At 44.4% G+C, this 20,655-nt stretch overlaps 1 protein-coding gene across 4 annotated transcripts in view; it reads left to right on the top strand.

Moving 5' to 3' along the window:
• The window catches only part of WDFY4 (WDFY family member 4), a 1,820,746-nt gene that overhangs the window by 958,177 nt on the left and 841,914 nt on the right, over positions 1-20,655 (top strand). For 3 of the 4 annotated variants that reach the window (XM_069611160.1, XM_069611161.1, XM_069611159.1), the window contains 2 exons: positions 9,068-9,186; positions 17,751-17,942. In XM_069611160.1, coding sequence (XP_069467261.1) covers positions 9,068-9,186; positions 17,751-17,942 — 311 coding nt within the window. The remainder of the gene's footprint in view (positions 1-9,067; positions 9,187-17,750; positions 17,943-20,655) is intronic. The other variant, XM_069611162.1, reaches the window with a different exon arrangement.

The following is a 20,655-nucleotide window of genomic DNA, read 5'->3' as shown; positions in this document are numbered from 1 at the left end:
CCAGGACCTCCTTATGATGCAACCTCAACCCCAGCTTCATAGCCTAGCTGCCATGCAGATCCTTCAAAAGCCTCACGTGTAGCCCACACAAACAGAGCATGTCGGGAAAGGAAGGGTTGCTATCATCCATCTTTCTGGTATCTGAATGATGACATTCACAGATGGGCAAGATCAAGTTTTAGTAGAGTGTGAAGGCCCGATTTAGACCAGAAAAGACAGAGTATGTGCATGCTAGCAGAAGGGAGCCATCAATGAGTTTTGAAATAACACAGTTAATCTGAATTTGGATGGCCATGCAATGTTAAAACGAGAATACATGTGGCCAGATACCAGGTCTGATTGGGTCTCGTTCCAAAAACAGGGTGCAGCTTTAGACCGTGTTGGAATGACCCCTGGGGATTTGGAGTTTGTTGACTCCGAGAATTCCTGTGTTGCTTCTGCATAATATTCACAGGAAGGGCTGTGAACTGGTTAGGGGAAGATTACATGGCACAGACCTACGTCACACACTGCACATACTGTCCATAAACAACACCCTCTGCTTTTGGTGCAGTCCACCTGTATTTATTTTATACTGAAGGAACAATGCTCTTTTGATCACAATAGAATGTACAATAGATAAGAAATCAGATTTGACGGAAAGCAGTGAGCGTCTTACATAGGGGTGAGTTTGAGTGACATCCTGACCAGGTTGTGGGGGGGAATAGTAAATGGAACACTAGTTCCCTGGTCTGCCCCATAGCTCCCGCTGCATGCTTTGCTTTGTTCGCAGTTTGAGAAGGAAGAGGTAGTATTTGGTTTCCTTGTTCAGTGGTGTGGGCCTCACCGTCAGACTATGTGTGCTTGTTGGAAAGAATGGACTCTGGATCCATGGCCAGAAATCCAAATGGAATTGTATGCTACCATATTACGATCTTATGTTCACAGATGGGACAGACAATGAAGGAGGCACGAACCCCCGTCCAGTTATTTCTCAAGCCCATGGAGAAAGGACCTTAGCGTGACTTGCAAGGTCCTCGTCAGATCTATAGTCAGAGCCTCTCTCTCATCCACTGGGGGCAGCTGGGTGGTGAGGGAAGGGAAGAGGTGAGTAAGGCTTGGCTACTATTCATGGGTATCCTTTCAGACCATCTAGTTGGAAACTGGGGCCCTTTTGCGCTACATTTTGTCAGACTCATTGCCACACAGCTTCCCACGTGTGGGAATGTCAGCCCATTGTGCATAAATAACTACTACGAGAATGCGCAGCTAATTCTAAAACAGAGGCTGAACCCTTCGGTCTCATTCTTTGCCATGAAGCACATGCAGCTGGGTGAGTCAAAGCGTGCACAGCACACAGAGAAAGCGGCAACAGCAGATCATGATAGCCACTTACTAATATTAGGATGGAACTCCTGTGAACATGTGTGTGCTTTTACCCTTGTAGACTTACCTGCAGTGTCTCACATTGTGGACCACAATACACTTCTCTGATGTCTGGAACCATCTGTCCTTTGCTGGTTTAATTGCTTTCTCCTTGATCCCATTACCAAGTCTTCCCTACCAGATATCACTGTCCCCAATCATGTGCCCAACTACAGTACTTTCACCGGTCCTCAACACCCAGAAAGTTGAATACCTAATAAACGCTGTGGGTGACAGTCGGCAGGCCATGGATTGCCTTCCTTATATTTTCACATGATCAGCAATAATCCTTTCCTTCTGAGAACTGGTTTTGTAATTTCAACGTTCTTATCACAAAAAGAACTTCTCTAGGGGCCAATACATTAAATGCACAGCCACTATCTTTGGTTTAGTTTCTGTGCAGGGCTTGTGCATACTGTGCCTGAAACTGGGAGATGCCCACTCCTCACCATCCTGACTCTGACTGTTCATGGTCAGCACGGGTGTTACATGGTCCGTGGAGCTCAGTGTGAGACGTGCATGTGAGCTGCTGTCCTTTAACTAACCAGTCCTTGCTTCTAGATAAACTGCAGATGCCCATGCTGGCGGCTCTATGAACTGCCTGACCCGCGTCTGCTATTCTGCAAGGTTGCTGCAATAGAAGTCCGTCTTCACGCTGCCTGGGGTGATTGGGATAAGTATGGCTTTGAACACCTTTGAGGCTATTGGTGGACTGCAGGCACCTGGGGAATCTTCTGTGTAGCCCCTCCAGGGCCTGCAACGGGTTGCATAAGGTGGTCAGTAGCCACAGTCACCCCAGACCCATCCATTAGCTTCACCAATGGAGCTTCAGTACACTTCCCTATTGATTGCTGTTGTATTACTCCATTTTCAGTTATTAGAGTCATGTAGAGAAAAATTAAAAGGGACTATATCCTTGCTGCTTCCATTTCTCTCTTGCGGCCCAGATTGCACTGGGAAACACCTTCATGTTCTTGCCTTGGCCACCATCGTTTCACGTTAGCACACACAAGTGCAAATAGCGATAATTACCACATTGGATGGCTGTGCTGGCGTTAATGGTGATGGCTGCCCTTGTAAAAGAACTCAGACGGCTGGGTGTTTACCAGCCAGTACTGCCAACATAACTGAATATGAATTTAAGCAGAAACTCACAGCAGATTGGTAGCAACGGACCCTTGCAGTCTGGTCATTACCTAGTCTGCTCTGACAGTGCAGAGCCTATGTATTCTCCTGCTTCATCTCTGCACTGGATGTATCAGTAAACTCCATTACTTTACTTGGCAGGAGTAATCAGCATGACGTTCATATTTTCAAACACTGCCAGTATTTCAAAGTATGTTTATTGTTTTTGCAAAATGCATTCACAGAAATTGCATGCAACTATCAGTAAAAGCATGTTCACCAATCATCACTCTGCCAAGCCGTTACGGTCTGTTCACAGATTCTCAAATGGTGGGTGTCGGTGTGTTTGCATTCACAGATTTGCATGATGGAACCTTGGATCCGCATGCTGCCTCCTATAAACAGTGCAGATTGAGAAGGGTTGACAAGTCTGGAATATGCAGATTAACTCCCAGAAGAGGCCATACTCTGTCCAAGAGGAATACTGCCTCTCGCACCAGCATAGCCATCTCCATCAAATGGCTAGCTGGCCTCAAGATGCTCTAAGAAGACGAGTTCAGTTATTTTCTCCCAGAAGAGCAACGTTTCAATACTCAACTTCATTAACTATGCCCGTAGTTCCTCCCAGCTTTCTTGTCTATTGATACCGGCTGTTCATGGCACACTGGAGTGTGTAGAAGGGCATACAGAAGTAGAAGTACAGACAGAATAACCTGATGTGGACTTGCTTGCTATAACCGAGTCTTGGCTTCATGAGGCAGCAGGCCCTGCTCTTATGGTAGCCATACCTGATGGCTACCATATACTCAGAGCTGACAGACCTAATGCCAGAGGTGGCGGCCCAGCTATCATTTCCAAAACTAGCCTCTCCATGAGATTGACCACCCCACCATCTTACCCATCATGTGAGATACTCACAGCCAAACTTCCTTTATCAAGTAACTGCATGTTAACTATCAATCTGGTATACAGACCTCAAGGTCCACTGGGAACTTTTGAGGAGGACTTAACTAGTCTTCTAGCCAACCATTCAAAAGACTCCTCTCAAATACTACTGATGGGGGACTTTAACCTGGGCTTTAATGGCCTTGACAACAAACATGCCCCATCAGTGTCCGCTTTACTGACGGATCATGGGCTTACACAAAAAGTCCTCACCCCTACTCATATCAAAGGAAGGACTCTTGACTGGGTGGCCGATCTGAATTGTAACATTGCTATCACAAACACTGCTTCGCAATCTTGGACAGACCTTCATCTAATCTCCTTCTCCGCCACACTAGATCTCCTGAGCCCTAAAACTATCGTCATGGTACCACCACTCGCAACTAGAAGCAAAAAGGATATTACAGTGGAAAAATGACTTCCTTATCTCCTTCCCTCCATCAACAACATTGCCAGTAATGCAGACCCGAACCTATTAGTGGAGGTCTTCAATAACTCCATGATTAAGGCATTGGACATAATTGCACCTGCCAAACTTCGCAAAGGCAGACAAAAAGCACACCTTAAGGCCTGGTTTATGCCCCAACTTAAAGAATTAAGGCTCCAAAAAAAGAAAAAGAAAGCTTCAATCCACTTGGTGGCACTCTCCCACTGATGAGAACAAAGCCAAGTTAACTGACCATTCCAAGTTCTATAAAAAAGAAATAATTAGCACAAAAAAGAATATCTTCAACGATAGAATCTCGAAGGCCAAGTCAAACACGAAGGAATTATTCACTATCCTCTGGGAAATGTAAGCACCCATCCCTCCCCTTGATAACGCCCCGAAAGACTAGTAATGGTGTACCGACATACAAAATGCTCTGTCAAATAAAATCTCTTCCCTCCAATCAAACATAGCGAATAAAAAAGCTTCACTGCCCCCATCTGAGCAGCAACCTACTGACCACGTTACACCGGCTAGAACCACCACACCTTTCAGATTTACCGAAATCTCTATCCTTGAGACGGAGAAAATCATTCTCTCCCTAAAACTGTGAAACTGCAAGGGTGATAGTTGCCCTGCCCAAATAATAAAGGATGCAGCCAGAGACCTAGCCCCATTCATCTTGAAGCTTATCAATGCCTCCTTGCCTCCTTCAAGACTAACACAGTGCCCAACAACCTTAAAGAATCCTGGGTTCTCCCACTGCTATAAAAACAAACACTGGACCCTTCCATCCCAACCAACTACAGACCCATCACTACTGTCCCCTTCTTACTAAAAATAATCGATAGAGTAGCTTACCTTCAAATCCAGGATTACCTTGAGACTAAGCACTTATTAGGATCACATCAATCTGGCTTCCACCCTCTACATGGAACGGAAAGAGCCTTAAATCGACGAGTTGAAGGATAATGGGACGACAGCTATGCTACTCCTCCTTGACCTATGTGCAGCCTTCGACCTGGTGGATCACGCAGTCTTATGCAATCACCTCAGGTCGGCTGCCCATTTCTCAAGTGATGCTATAACCTGGGTTCAATCCTTCGTAGTCTTTTCCCCCTCTACATCTGCTGATCCCATACAAACGTCATGCGGTGTACCACAGGGATCCTGTGTCTCACCTACTATGTATAACATCTTTACTAAGCCCCTATTCGACACGTTGGACAGACTAGGTGTCACCTACACAAATTATGCAGATGACACCCAGATCCTCATTCCCCTTTTCGGGCAACTTCCACAGCCTTGGTAAACAAGATATACCTCCTCATTCAGGCATGGATGGCATCCCATGGCCTCTGCCTCAATGACGACAAAACTGAGATACTGATCCTAGGTTCAGAGACTAACCTAAAAAAGTTCAGCCCGAGTTATGCCTCCGTCAATATCGATTGCAACGCTATCAAGGTGATGCCAGCAGTTAAAACGCTAGGCTTCTACCTTGACTCCACATTAATCTTTAAGAAACGAGTCAACTCACTAGCCTCCTCAACTGCTTACACCTGTAAGCTCATCCGGGCCTGCAGACCCTTTTTCTCTGAAACTAGTTGCATCACCCTGGCTAATGCACTTATAATGTCCAGACTGGATTATTGTAATGCCTTATACTCAGACGCCAACAAATATATTACGAACAAAATCCAAAGGCTGCAAAACAATGCCCTAAGAGCTGCCTTAAATATACCTAATAGAGAGCACATTACCAAATTCAGAAGAAATGTCCACTGGTTAAACATAAAGGGTAGGATCCTTCTCAAAACAGCTTCACTCACTCACTTCCAAGTGCCTGAATGATATAGCACCACCTTACCTCTCAGAAAGAATAACTAGAAGAACCTCCAAACGACCAACCAGATCTGCCAATGCCCATCTCCAAGAGATTCCTAAATTCAAACGAGCCACAGCTGGTGGCTCTAGTTTCCCGGTCAAAGCAGCCCGATCCTGGAATGCACTTCCCCCAGACATCAGAACTGAACAACCTTACCCTAAATTCAGACAAAACATGTTGAACTGGTTACGCTCAAATGACTGCTAACACTCACCCTCCGTACCAGTACTGCTCTAGATACTTGCCACCTATCCCTGCCCCTCTGCTATCTGGCGGCCTCCTGGCAGTCTCGACATACTGTTTTACCACACTGTACCTATCATCTACTCTACTACTTGACTGTACTATGTATATTTGACCGTTTGTATGCACTACGTATATGTGACCACGCCCTCACTGTAAACCTGCAAGTGCTAGCAAGCTTTCCCTGTATGCCTGTACCCTTTGTTTTCTTGCTGTAACTAAGCTTTAAGTATACTTGTCCTGTTTGCGCACTGCTACCTCGGGGTTCGGTGCTCATCACCAAATAAATAAATAAACAAACAAACAAACAATTTGCTGGCATCTTCCATAGTGCTTGGTTTCCCCACACTCAGACTCACAATGACACCCTGGCATTTTGGAAGGATTAAAAACCAGATGACCCCTGGCCTGAAGACATACTTGAACCATTAGATCATTTCACACGAAAAGGTGCTAGACTGTTCCTTTATGCAGAAGGACAGACCTCTGGTCTACTTCTCCGTACCTATCCTCTTTGTTGCACATTCATATTTGCCCTTTGCACTGTCTAGTGAAAGCCTCATGGATTGGGAGCTGAGGGTACATCTTGTCACTATAGATAGGCATGAGTTTCGATGGTTTGATGGCCTACTCCCAAGTAAGGCACCACAATTTCTGACATCACCTTGCATTCATCAGTCAATGTCATCCCTCAGCAAGTTGCCAAGCAGGTATGGCCCCTGGAAGATTGAGATTCCCCCTTCTTCTTCTCCCTCTTCCACTTTTGTGTTCCAGCCTTCCCTTTTACATGGCCAACTCTTGGTTTTGGCAGTTCCGCCAGGCCGCTTGGGGCCCCCATGACAGTAATACAAATACTACCAGAAACATACTGCACAGCCGAACTTGTAATTAATCCGTATAACATTTACTTGCCAGACAGAAGAGGTCCTGTGCCCTTGAGTGGTGTAGTCATGAGTGAGCCAAGAGACAAATGCATCTTTGATGCGCAGTATATGAATGGCCAATAATATTTCTGCGTATGGAGCAACACATCTGTGTTTTACACCTTGAGAAAGTCTATATAGGACAGCACAAGTATATAAAGGGGCACCTGGCAACTCGCTGATCTACCCAGGTAATCATATGTCTATATGTACACAAGAATTATCAGTTGTGTTGCCAACTTTTTTGAAATGGCAGGGTTTAAGCAAAACACAGTATATTTGGCAGACTAATGTGGCAATTCTATATCTATATGTCCCCAAGAGAGTGAGAGGGATTGTTTCACATTCATATGAGTTACTGCTTGTGTTTTTCGAAAGTTTTGATTTTTATTTACATGTAATACATGGACCTCATTACGAGTTTGGCAGTAAGTGCTAAAGTTGGCAGTAACTCTGTTACTGCCAACTTTACCACTACGCCAAGTTACGGGTTTGGGTATGGAGTGGAGGATTTGCCCCCACGAAAATCCTGGACGTAAATCCTCCAACTCACAGCTGAAGAATCGGCAGAATTGGTAGAATTACATCAGTGGAAATTCTGCCGGGTTAATTCCACCAAAAAAGCCCAATTGAGTTGAATGGACTCAAATTAAATGGGATTTAGACTGCCAACAGCACTTGTAATCCGGCAGAATTTCCGCTGGACCAAGTGGTTGTAACCGTAATTCGTTTGACCGGTATTCCGGCAGATTTACCGCCGGGATACCGGCCAACTCGTAATGAGGCCCAATAATATCTGTTTTCCTGTGCAACACGTATTTATGTATCATATTGTTTTGTGAATGTACACTTGTCTTTATAGATGTGGTATATGGAATAAATAAGAGTGTGTCACTCTTTATCCGGGATCGCCCTGATAATTTTTGCATACATATAGATATATAGGACAGCAGACACTGTAAACTGAATTACTTCTTTGAGCTGCAAATTTCAGCAGATAAGGCACAGCGAGTTAAAACTATTTGCTCAGGACACACAATTTGATTAGCCATTTAAATGCAAAATTTGGGAACATCTGTAAATTAGCCAGTTGACCACATCTCTTTACAACTCTAGTTTGATATCACAGTAAAGATCTTTGAAACAAGGTGTCTTCAAGATTTAAGTTAGTGCTCTGCCTTTTGTTGAGAGGGCTTGTAAAGTTTACAAATCGCAGGATGGAAGTGTGGGTGAGGGATTTGAATTGAACAAGTAGCAGTAAACATCCCAGCCCGCAACTTGTGTGCGCCCAGCTAGGCCGATCTCACAACTTTTTCCATGTGTTTGGGTACACACACATGGCTGGGTTGGGACGATTTTATATGGTTCTGCTCTATCATATTTTAGACATTGGGCCTCATTCCGAGTAGGGCGGTAAGGGATACCGGGCACCGTTAAGGAGACCTACTATGAGGTCCCTTAGCGGGTCCCTTCCTTAACGCCTTGTTTGACCAGGTGTTAAGGAAGGGACCCGTTAAGGGACCTGGGTGCAAATAACAGGCTTGGCATACGCCGGCCCGTTATTTGCACCCTCCCCATTGCCATTGAGCCCTATGGGGGCTCAAATGGGAATGGGTAATGGTTTGGTAAATGGGGACTTACTGGTCCTGCCAAGGTCTCACTAGACCGGTAAGTCCCCATTGCACCAAACCGGACACGGTACCGTTATTGGTGGCAGTCATGGCGCAAATAGCGCCATGACTACCACCAACCTCGGAATGAGGCCCATTGTTTATGGCTGAATATTTGTAAAGCCCCAATGCTTATTAGCGATCTTAGCATTTCAAATCACTTACCCACGTGACCGTGTACACAGTTAGGCTTTTAAATGCTCTCAAAGCAATACCTTCTATGGATATGCTGCAGATATATTGTGGCTACACTTGAATGTGTCCCGGACTGGCCCTGTGTGTGTTCAAATCACTGCTTTGGTTGCCATCAATAGGAGTGTGTTTACAATCATATGTGCCGATACCCATTGGAGCGTTTTCATACAACTCTACATTGTTTGATGTCTACAATGGGTCTTCTTGACTTGGACCTTCTCATCTATGAATCTGTGTTTTTTCCTAGTTATCCTGAGGGCTTTGGCATAGATGCTGCATCCCACCCATCGTTCTGGCACCTGATCTTCCGAGACAAAATTGACGAGGTGGACGGTGAAGAGCAGCCAGTGATGTCTGAGTATGATGGTAAGTAAACTACGACACTGACAAAGCTAGCAGGCTGATATCCACACATATCAAGATTAAGATTAAGGTGAGGGCGAGCAATGTATATACCCGAATAAGGAACAGAAAGAGCATATCTTGGAAAATGGAGTACAAAACACAGATTAGGACCTGGCAGTGGGCAAATGTGGTAACTACTAAAGAGAGAGAGAGAGATAAATACACAATAGACCTTACACACACAGACACCCACACTCATTCTTGGGCTCTTGCAATTGTTGGTATGTGAACTTGCACTCTAAGTTAGTGTTTCACACGCACACTCACTTGGTCTCACTTTCTCCCGAATTTGCAGACAAGTAAACATAGTGGCATGCACACCAAGTCATTGGCTAGCATAATCACCAAATGGCACAAGCTTATTCCCCGACTCCCGCTTTCACACTTACAGTTCTCAATGATTGAAACGTGTACATGATTGTAGAGAGTAGCACTCACACTCCTACTCGCTGGCTGGATCACAGACATGCACACAAATCCACTATTCTCACTCGCTAGCTCCCTACCCGTGCACTGTTTGCCATGAACTCCCTTCCCTCTTTGCCATTCAACATGAGCTGGTGGTGATTTGGGGATGGATGGACAGAATGTTACACAGTGAGGCCATAGACAGCAAGCAAAACAAACACAAGACGTTCCTTAGTGCCTCCTGGACTGTAATCCAAGACTGGCATACACATCAAAGCAAACAAGCATTTGTTTGTGAACTGCCTGCAGATTTTAAAATTCTAGAGTTTGACCTGGGCTACAATGTAGAGAGTTACCTGGGCATATAACCCACCAACCACCTAGGATTACCGGAGTACACTCTGAAGCCCCTCATGAATCTAACATTACAATGCATAGTTACTTCTAATTCTCCAAATATTCCTTGCAAACACAACCCACATATCACAACACTTTATGACATATCCGCCTCCTCCCTTTTGCAGAACTACATTCCAGCTCACAGGACTAACATGCACAATGCCATCACAAGCAATTCTTCCCCACTGCTTTCCATCCTCCCTGCCTGTATGTGCAGTAACTATTTCCCACTTTCCAATCCTATTACCTTCCCGTGGCTCATTTTTTTCCTATAGCAGACTATAGCAGAACAAGTCTAGGTGCAGTGAAAATACCACGGTGGTGATCTGCCCGAGTATAAAAGCATATTAAAATAACATAACATGACATTGAGTCGATTTTTCAAAAAATGTGTAGGAGAATGGATGAATGTTTGAAGTCACTTTCTGACCAGCCGTTCTTAGTGGGACACGTTAAGGGACCATGGAGCTAATAATGGGCCCGCAATGAGCTCCTTCCCCATTCCCATTGAGCTCCATGGGGGCTCAATGGGAATGGGGAATGGTTTTCTGAATGCGGACTAACCGGGTCCTCTAAGGTTGGAATGACCCGGTACGTCCCCATTCAGAGACTCCAGACCCTGACCCGTGTTTGGAGACAGCCACGGTGTTAATAGCACCATGGATACCTCTAAACTCGTGATGACCCCCAAAATCTGCTTGCCCCAATCTTAACAATTTAATAGCAGTGGGATTGTTCAGGTTGTCAGTGTCAATTCCAGAAAGTTATGGTTAATCTGGATTACAATTTTGTGATGCTCTTTCCTGAATTATATAACACACTTCACTGGGCATCTATGGTATGGATGGTGTTCCACAGGAGACCCAGCTAACACGTTTTCCTTGAAGGTCAACAGTGTTTTAACTTTTGTATGCCTTCTCAGAACCCACGTCGAATTTTTAGGTGGTAGAAAGTGGGACTCCCAGTCAATCAGAGAGCTCTGTGCCACCTCCTTTCCAATTCCTTGCATGACCACAAGGAGAAGCCACTCACTCTGAGAATGGTTTGCAACACTAAAAACCTGTTTGCTTTGTGAAGAGAACTGCAATATATGATGCCTGTTGATGCCATGCTCACATTGCCCCAAATCTTACATAGTCATATGCCCAAATCTCAAAAGGATAGAAATAATGAAGATAAAAAATTAAAACTGGCCTTGGCCAAGGTCCTCTTGGCAGTTGTACAATCAGCCGTGTGCCACACTACACAAGGACAGGAGGACCGTCTGCTTAAAGAGAGAAGTATTCATGCTCACTCTCGCTCGTTCCCACACTCTTCCCATTCTCTCTCCATTCCCTCTCTATCACTTTGCCTGCACGCTGACTTACCAGAACATGGGCAGATATCTTCATCCACCAGCCTCTGTGGTGAGCTGTAGGACAAGCTCTCCAAGGGGGCCCTTCCACTAGAGCCATAGCTCTACTGGGCCTTGGTATATCTGTGCGGAGGACACATGTGCTGGCCACAGAAAGTGGCTGATGCCAATTATGCAATCTTCAGTGAAAGTGAGGATGGATGAGCAGATTATCCCTTCACAGGAGGATTGGCATCACTCCATTACATTACATTACATTTCATTTGTTATGCACGCTATTGACCCTTGGGCATAAAGACATACAGCACAATTAACAACGTCCTTAGAAATAAAAGATCATAAGGCTCCACAGAGGTTATTCCGCTATCCCCCATAGTATGATGCAACACTTTTGGAGAAATCCGTATTTTTCGGTAGGTCAGACAAACAGAAAAGTCTTTAATTCCTTCTTAAAAGATAAGAGGGAGGAGTGGCTCCTTAAACTTTTAGGAAGATTGTTCCACAGAGAGGGGGCCTTCACCTTGAATGCTCCCTTTTCCGCCTTTGATGTTTTACATCTTGGCTGTATGATCTGATTTGAGAAATCAGATCTCAAAGATCTTGAATTACTCTTTGAAATTATGTACTGTTGTAAATACTCAGGCATTACTTGGAGCCGGCATTTAAAGACTATAACTAATACTCTAAAGTTAATCCTGGCTTCAATAGGTAGCCAGTGTAATGACCGTCTGGCCGCAGTTACATGACTGTGCCTAGGAAGTCTGAGAACTATGGTCCATGGACTCCATATTTTGCTGAATAGTTTTCTGGTCTTTTAAGGCTACTTTTAAATTGGAACTTCAGGGCACATCTCTCCCACTGGACTAGGTTTCACCACCAGAATGACTGGGAGGTATGCTTTGCACATCCAGCCACCACTACAGACTTATATTGCCTCCCATCTGGGTTTAGGTAGATCCGGACCTGAAGAGAATTGCACATGCGCCGTCCATCTCTCTGGTGTCTTTTGTAACTCTTCTGGTAATCAGAACGTTGCTCCCCACCTGGCCCTGCGCACCTCGGTCCGTGCAATCTGCTCTATTTCGTCTTTCAGTGTACGGATGGCTGACTCTCTGCTAGACTCTAGACAAGTGGCATGCTTTCCGTCTGAACACAAGCACGTGGACTAATGGATTCAACTGGATGATGGCTCGGATGTTTGGAGCAGCTCTACGCAGCAGCCTCGGATCACATCACCCCCAGATTTACATGGCTACAGACAGCACACAGGGATATGTTCCAAAATATTTCTTGTGTATTGGGTCTACTAGAGAGAGAGGGATATGCCTGACTATTAAGCCTGTCCGGATGCCTATATTTCCAGCACACCGAGCGGCAACGGACGTAGCACCGAGTCCCACACACAATAGTGGACGCAAATCAGGACAAGCTGATAGTACGCTTAGGTCATGCATGCTTGTCCATCCCGGTCTGTGCCATTCAGCACGACCTCCACATACCTTCCCATGGGAGAGCACCACAGTGACAGCCTGTGAAGCGAGCGGTACCTCTAGGGGGCGTACCTTTGTGAGAATACAGCAAGGGCTCCCGTGGTTTTGTCCACCTCGCCCTGAAGAAGGCGGCCATTTTGACTATCTACAAACTTCACTCTTTAGTATTTTATTGTCATTTAGTTGCCGCCGAAACGCTAATTGAGCAAAGGGGGGATGCATATAATATATTTAAGCTGACAACCTTTGGATCCTTAGGAGACATTGCTAGCACACACCTACTGGGTCAATCCATTATAACCCCTGCAGCGTTGGCAGAGTGTGTTTTTGTGAAATTTCTAACAGAAACCACTTCATGTTTAAGAGAATGGGATATAGAGTGTCTATGTGAACCCTTAACCAGAATCATTGTCTGCTTGACTATGTTTTCATTTTTTGATGGCATAATGTATTTTTGCAGATTTTATACTTAGATTTAGGGTATGGACCCTGCCCAAACTCTGTATCCTATGTGTTTTCTGTTACTTTGTAACAGCAAACCTTTCTCTAGCTAATACTTGTGGGCAGAATTCCATTTCTTTGTGAATCATTTCACATGTTACCTAATATAACAATCGTGTCTAATTGGATGCAGGTTTCTTTTTGATGCTTCATACAATGGTTTTTCATTCTTTAACACCTCGAAAAGAAATTCTACGTGACTTTCTCTTAAAGGTCACATACAATTGACACCAAACTATTGCATTTTAAAAGTTGTATTGTTGATTGTGAAAACAAGATAATTTGTTTGTACACACTGCTTATTTGAGTTAAATTGACAAAGAAAAGGAACAATATAACTCATCAAGCTTACCCTTCAGCCTTTCTGCATGGTTCTTTCCGGGCATCTCTGAACTTCATGTTTCATTCTACTACTAGTGTTGGGGATTACCAACTAGGCTCTGATTAAAACAGCCACCCTTGGTAGCAGCACCCTTTTTTCTGTTGATTTTTCTGTTAATTGCTATTTCGCCCTTTTGGCACAGCATCAGCATCTCTAGGGACTGGGTATCATCTGGCAGGTGCAAGATGAAGCGCCTACGTAGGAGGCTGATGTTTTGGCACCTCCACCAAATTTGTGATCCAATGTCAAGACAGATCTTTATAGAGCTTTTGTGAGGAAAGAAGACCCCCAGACTACTGCAACTGTGCCGGGGCAACCCACTTCTCCAGCCACTGCCAAATCTAAAGACGTTCACCCTGATGGTCCTCTATTCAATATTTTCCTTCTATACTTAATATTTTGGATTATTTTCTTTTTTATCTTGTATTGATCATGACTTAACATGTTTCCTTTACCATGAACACCCCGATAGCCCTTTCAATTGAGTGTAGCTCATATTCTTTCGATGCATCTCGTGCTGTTCCTTTATTGGGTAACTGCATATACCTCCTTCCTCTTTCACTTTTTCTTTTTACTGTTTAAAAGTAGCAAAAAGCAGATAGATTTTTGGGTACAAAATGGAAAATTGTTCTTCTAGTGTCTAGGGCCACCTCTTTTAATGCCCATATCAATGCATTGTATCATCCTAAAATGTTCAACGATAATTCTTTTTGTTGGCTTTTCTCTGTACCATTCCATCAAGCGGTCATGGTACTGAACCAGATGATTACATGTGCATTTAGTCATGTGTCTTTAGCCTCAGGAGATATGTCTCTGGCGGTAGACATTCGCAGGCAGTCAACCTTCCTTACTACAGAGGCTTCAAAGAGAATAAACTAGATCTCCACTTTGCTACGAGAGGCATGTGCATAGCATCCACTGATATATATATATATATATATATATATATATATATATAACCTGCACAGTCAAGTCCCAAACCTTAATAACTTTAAGCCACCTGCTGAGCTCTTGTATGGGATCTCGACTTCTCTTATGCACAGTTCCAGGTCTATGCAAGCAAAGACAAGGCCAGGCAGTCAAAGGAAGAATCGCTAGAATCCATCCTACAGTGTTGTCTTCATAGCAATCACCACTGAAGTGCATTGGAGACGATTTGTGGGCCCTGTGTCGTGAGCTGTGGTTTCAGGTTTTCTCTCCCAAAACAACTTCTTCCTTCGCACCAAAAATCCATCTGAGATGCTATTTTTAGTAAACAAAGCTTTTTTTACTAAAAAACAATAAAAAGTTTTAAAAAAATCCAACTCTTCAAAAATACTCTGCACCCTTGACAGAAGAAGAGTCCTATTCCTGTGGGGAATATTTGTTGTCCTAGTTTGGGGGGAACGGTTGTTTTGTAGTTATTTTACCCTACCTCTTTAAAAATAGAATGATTTGTATGTAGCACTACATGCCACAGAAAGGACTCTGCTAGAGGTGGATATTAAAGGAAATGGTTTTGAATTTGCCCCTGGATGTGTGGAAAAACACCAAAATGTTACATTTCTCTCAATTTTTCATTTCTTAGCAGATCTGGTAACCTCACAGCAATTAAAAAAGAATGTTTTCCCACCACAAAACCGCATAGTTAAGCATTGTTTTGGAGCGCCCCTTCATGTGCATCTTACTATTACATACACAGTTTGGGATTTGCATGCAGTGACTTTTTCTATGTGAGTTGCAGTCTTTCTTGAGCTCTGCCATAAACATATGTATCTTTCCTAACCCCTCCTCTTAGTAGGAAAGGGTGCTACATAGCTTTGATCTCTGGCGCGCTCTCTGGTTCTACTGAGAATATGCATCGCTTTGACTTGCTCTCCATCAGAACCTATGAACCGATCCCAAGAGAGCAAGCATCGGAAATACTCCTTGCACATTGGTATGCACATTGGTATGCAAAGGTTAGACATTCTTCTCTGATTAATGCCACACGACGAAGGCAGCTGACATTTTATTTCAATGACATGCCATTTAGTCATTAGCTGTGAAACAGCCACATGGCTATTTCCCATTCCTTCTTTCCACGCTCTATTGAAGTTGTCAGCGCTCAGATACTCAGTTTGGAGAAGGCATTATTAACAACATGTTTTGGGGTAAATAACTATTTAAGTAGCAGCCCCATGGTGTCCCTTTTCACTACTTGATTTCTCTAAATGTTAAGTGAGGCTGGAAGAAGGGGTCTAGATGTAGCTGCTAATATATGCTACTCCCTTTACAGACTCTTATTCTGAATTACCTTAGTTCCCCCAACTTCCAGATGCCCCAGTCGCAATGTTCTCCCAGTGCATAGACAGTGAAAAGAAATGAGCTACAGAGAGGAACCGGATTCACAAAGAGAGGTTCCTTGTTATTGTGTATGTGCAGTGGACCTCACTGCAACTTTGTTATGTGCCATGTAAAAAATGATCCTGTCCCCTCTCCTGCAACCAAGACATCCTTTTCACTTTAGGGGAGGGAGACTGAGAACTAGCATTATAAGAAGAAGGATCTGGGAGGAGCTCAGGGGGTAACGTGCGTATCTTGGAAGCAAGACAGCACTGAGCAGTATGGGTTTGATTCTCTGTTCTGAGCTTAGCGACATAAAAGTCTAATTTTCTTTTTTTTAATCACTCCGGTGGGTACTGTTTAAAATTGAAGTATATGTTAACTCCCATCAAAAAAACAAGGGAGTGGGTTAGGGCGTGTTAGTAGGACAATGTTTGGAGAAGAGCAAGGGAGCTGTGAAGTACTGTTGGCAGCTTCAGTTCGGTTAACACCGTTCGCTGGGCTTATTGGTGTGGTATTTGGTTCTGAGTCTGTCGTGTGCTGTTGTGTGAGGGTCTGTGTGGTGTGTTTGTTGTTACGGTGTGGTGAAGTGCATTCGGGTTGCTGCAGTTCTAAAAGGTGTGGTTGTGTTTAGTTAGAGTGTGAGAGGTGTGTGAGGAGTGGTGTGGTTTTTAGAAGTTTTGTGGGGTTGGTTAGTAGCGTTGTTGTTAGGAGAAATGCAATTCATATTGTGTGTCTTTCGGGATTTAGAGAAGGTTGTCTTCCTTTCAGTGATTATGTTTCAGCAAGATAAGGCTGTCTCATCTCTCTGTCATTAGGTTAAATTAGCTAGTCTTTGTGTTTCTATCTTTGTATTTGGCCACCCCCTACATCCCAGTTTGTGGTTATTGCAACCTAGCCCTTTGAGATCGATTTACTTGCAACCTACGCCCGCACCCTACACCATTTCTGAGTGCATAAGGTTGGTGGTAGTGCCTTTGTTTTAGGCATTTTTGTTATCGTTCTGCCCTCGTGGGGTTGACGCTCGTGTTCTGGTCCACCTAGCGTCGTCTCCCTTGTTCTTGTAGGAGTTTCCCTTAGGCGGTCCTAAGTGTTGTCTGTGCCGTCATATATTCTGATCCATCCCAGATTTTCTTACAGAACCCAAAGTGAACATTGCCCTAAGTGTCTTATTTTTGCTTGCACACTTACAAAACCAGATTATCGGTTCAGGACCTCCAGAGCTCACCAACAAACAGTGAGCTGAGCAAAATACTGCTGCCTGCACTTTCTCACTTGCAGAAAAATCAAGCTCACAGTAACCGCAAATAAGATCACTCAAATTGAGCCGCACATGCGCTCACACTGGCACAGATGGTCAGACACACACACAGACACACACACACCCTCCTCAAAGCATACAAACAGAGACCACATACAAAACTGCACCTTTGCCCAGACACAAGCACTTGTTGAGTGTCACCCACACATTCACTAATTTACATGTTTGACTTTTCTTATGAAAATTCACTGATGGTCACTCAAACTCACCAAGTGTACATCTGAACCCCACTCTCAGAGACACAAGGTTTCACGTTGAGATGGAAGTGGGCAAAAAGACATGCACTGAAACACCCCCTTTGTTTGGTGTCATTCCCCCTTTGTTTGGTGTCATAGCAGGGCATTAATGTGCACATCTTCACCCTAGTCCAGGTGGAGGTCCTCAAGATGGTGGAGACGGTGTGGGACTTGCTGATTTCCCAAAGGAGGCTGGCGCTGGAGGACACCTATAAAATGTACCTGTCTGTGAAGCCGGGACAGACGGAGAGCGGACTGAGGATCACGGATGTCACCCCATTGTGGGAGGAAGCAGCAGCCAAGGCCTGGCAGCATTACCTGGGTTAGAGGTGTTTATTGTGCAATGGTATGCGTGGTGCTTAAAAAGGGCAATATTCTCTGCTGCTTCCTATTAACAAGCTGCTGCTGGAAAGAGATGAGGAGGGGCCATATATTCTTATAAATGGTTAGTGACTGCAAAGTTCTCACCCTCTGGTGAAAGCAGAACTTCACTCCATTTGGTTGAGTCTCATGGGAAGGATGTAGTGTCCTCAAGCTAGTACACACAATTACCTACCACAGATATATGCACCCAAAGGTCCAGCAATGTGTACATTTATATGTATTTATTTTATTTTGTTTGTATAGTGTTTTACAATAAGGCACTTTACAAAACTTACAGTAGGGAATAAATAATGTAAGTACATCAGACTAAGTTTAGCAAAATGAAACGAGTTATAAAGAAAAACCCCAAAAGGAGGAAACATGAAATGGTGGTACAATTAATCTGTTAATGAAAACGGCAACAATATTTTTTGCAGTAAATTATGCCTAAAATACACCTCATCGAACAAAACAGCTGGAAGGGAACGGCACTACCAGCTATTGGGTTAGCTAAGCCTGGTGCAAACTGCATCTGCATCAAATGAAATCCTGGAGGGACAGACATCTCCAAACAATTCCAGCTCTTAATATCAAAACAGCTTACCTGCATCAAAGTCACCGAGTGGAAGTCTCCCCAGGGCCCCACAAGCATGCACAGCCGCCAGAGCATGCAAGGCAGCCAACAGTTCCAGCTGTTAATATCAAAACAACTTACCTGCAATAAGAAAAACCGACTGGAAGTCTCCCCAGAGCCACACAAGCATGCACAGCCACCAGAAGATTCAAGGCAGCCAACAATTCCAGCTGTTAATATCAAAACAGCTTACCTGCACCAAAGTCACTGACTGAAAGTCTCCCCAGAGCCACACAAGCATGCACAGCCGCCAGAGCATGCAAGGCAGACAACAGTTCCAGTTGTTAATATCAAAACAGCTTACCTGCACCAAAGACACCGACTGGAATCTCCCCAGGCCCCAAAAAGCATGCACAGCCGCCAGAGTATGCAAGGCAGACACCAGTTCCAGCTGCAGTAGAGGTCCCAAAGCTCCAGCACAAAGATGGACATCATTTCAGGCCTGCGTACATTCATCAACAGTGTGGTTTAATGGGTTTTTTGCTGAAATTTTCTTTTCTCAAAAAATGTATTTTTTATTTTTGGTGGTTCCCCCAATTCCGCCTTCCCCTATTAATGTACACTGTTTCCGACACCGCTCACCACTTATATACCCTTACCCACAACCCCCTATGTTTTTCTATTTGTTTTTTTGCGAGAGAAATACAATCTGCAAAAAAAACATCGGAAAACACTGTTGATGAATGAACGTTGTTCCCCCAAATCGCCAAAGTCGTAGGTCCCAAAACTGCAGAAGGGCTAAAGACAATCCAGCACTCTGTCTTCACCACCAGTGATTCACTGCTCCACACCGGACCCCGGAGAAATACAGAGGATGCCGGCAACAGTCAGCCCAGAAGCAGAACCCAAGCCCTGTATGCTAACGGAGCAAGCAAGAAAGGATACAACTCAGCCGACAAGGGGAGCTCAAAATCCAGCAGATGAGTCCTGGCAGCAATCCGCGACCCAAAGGGAAGCCAGTTCCTCTGATACCATTGCTAGACAGATCATGATGTCGCAAGAATCAGAAATTCTGGATCAAAGACTACAGAGCCAAAGATACTACAGATAATAGGGTCAGCGTATCATGTGTCTAGTATCCTTCAACTGTCCTTATGGTTCAGCAGATAAGGCGGAGAAGAGTTCAACGTGTAAGCCATATAATCTGGAATTAGTAGCAGAGTAGTGCTACTGAACTAGAAACCCTGTTGATGGATAGGAGCAAAGCTTAGAGGGCCTGAGATCCGGCAGGTCAAAGCATATTTAGATTCGTTTTAGACCGCGGCAGTGGACAGTTGCAGGGTTTAATTGCCTGAGATGAATGTGCCTTTAATCACATGAATGGCCAGAAGCAAAGTCCAAAGGGCTCAAATCCACATATAAGATTAGAACCAAATGCCACTAATATCCCATGTATAGTTGAGAGCAGAGTCTAATGCACTCATGACACCACAGATAAGCTGCAGCTGTGATAAGGAGAGTCAAATCTGCCTTCAGTCCAGCAGACCACCAAAGGTAAACTCAGGAGTCCCTTGGATGTCAGGGACAGTGCCATACCAATGCACCTACATTTGCAAAGGTAGGAAAAAGATCATCTAGGGAGCCTAAGGTCCTACGGATTGCATTGCCTGGAGCGTAATGTTCCTAGACTGTCAATGTTGAGAGTGTGAACAAATGTGTCTATGATCACAGAGGTGGAGGAAAAGCTTCATGTGCCTAATATCCCACAGATATTCCGGGGTAGAGCCGGATGTACTCTGCCGCCAAAATGTAAGCCCCAGCACAGAGGTATAGAACATTACACCTACTGTCCCACAGGTATGCCGTTGAATCTGCAGTTTACTCAAACGCTTTTAGTGGATTTTACCATAAACATGCACATGTATATGTATATGTGAGTTTAGGGGAGTAGGGAGGTGGGGTGGGGCAGAAGGGTGTTGCAGAATGGGGCAGGGAGCGGGGATGGAAAGGAGAACCCCACAACAAAGAAAAACGGTTGATTTCAGGACAACCAAACTGAAGATTTTAAAAGAACGTAGAACCGATCCCACAGATGGAA

Source organism: Ambystoma mexicanum, chromosome 8 (genome assembly GCF_040938575.1).
Source record: "Ambystoma mexicanum isolate Mex_15411 chromosome 8, UKY_AmexF1_1, whole genome shotgun sequence".
NCBI classification, from domain to species: domain Eukaryota; kingdom Metazoa; phylum Chordata; class Amphibia; order Caudata; family Ambystomatidae; genus Ambystoma; species Ambystoma mexicanum.
This window is presented reverse-complemented; position numbering and strand designations above follow the sequence as displayed.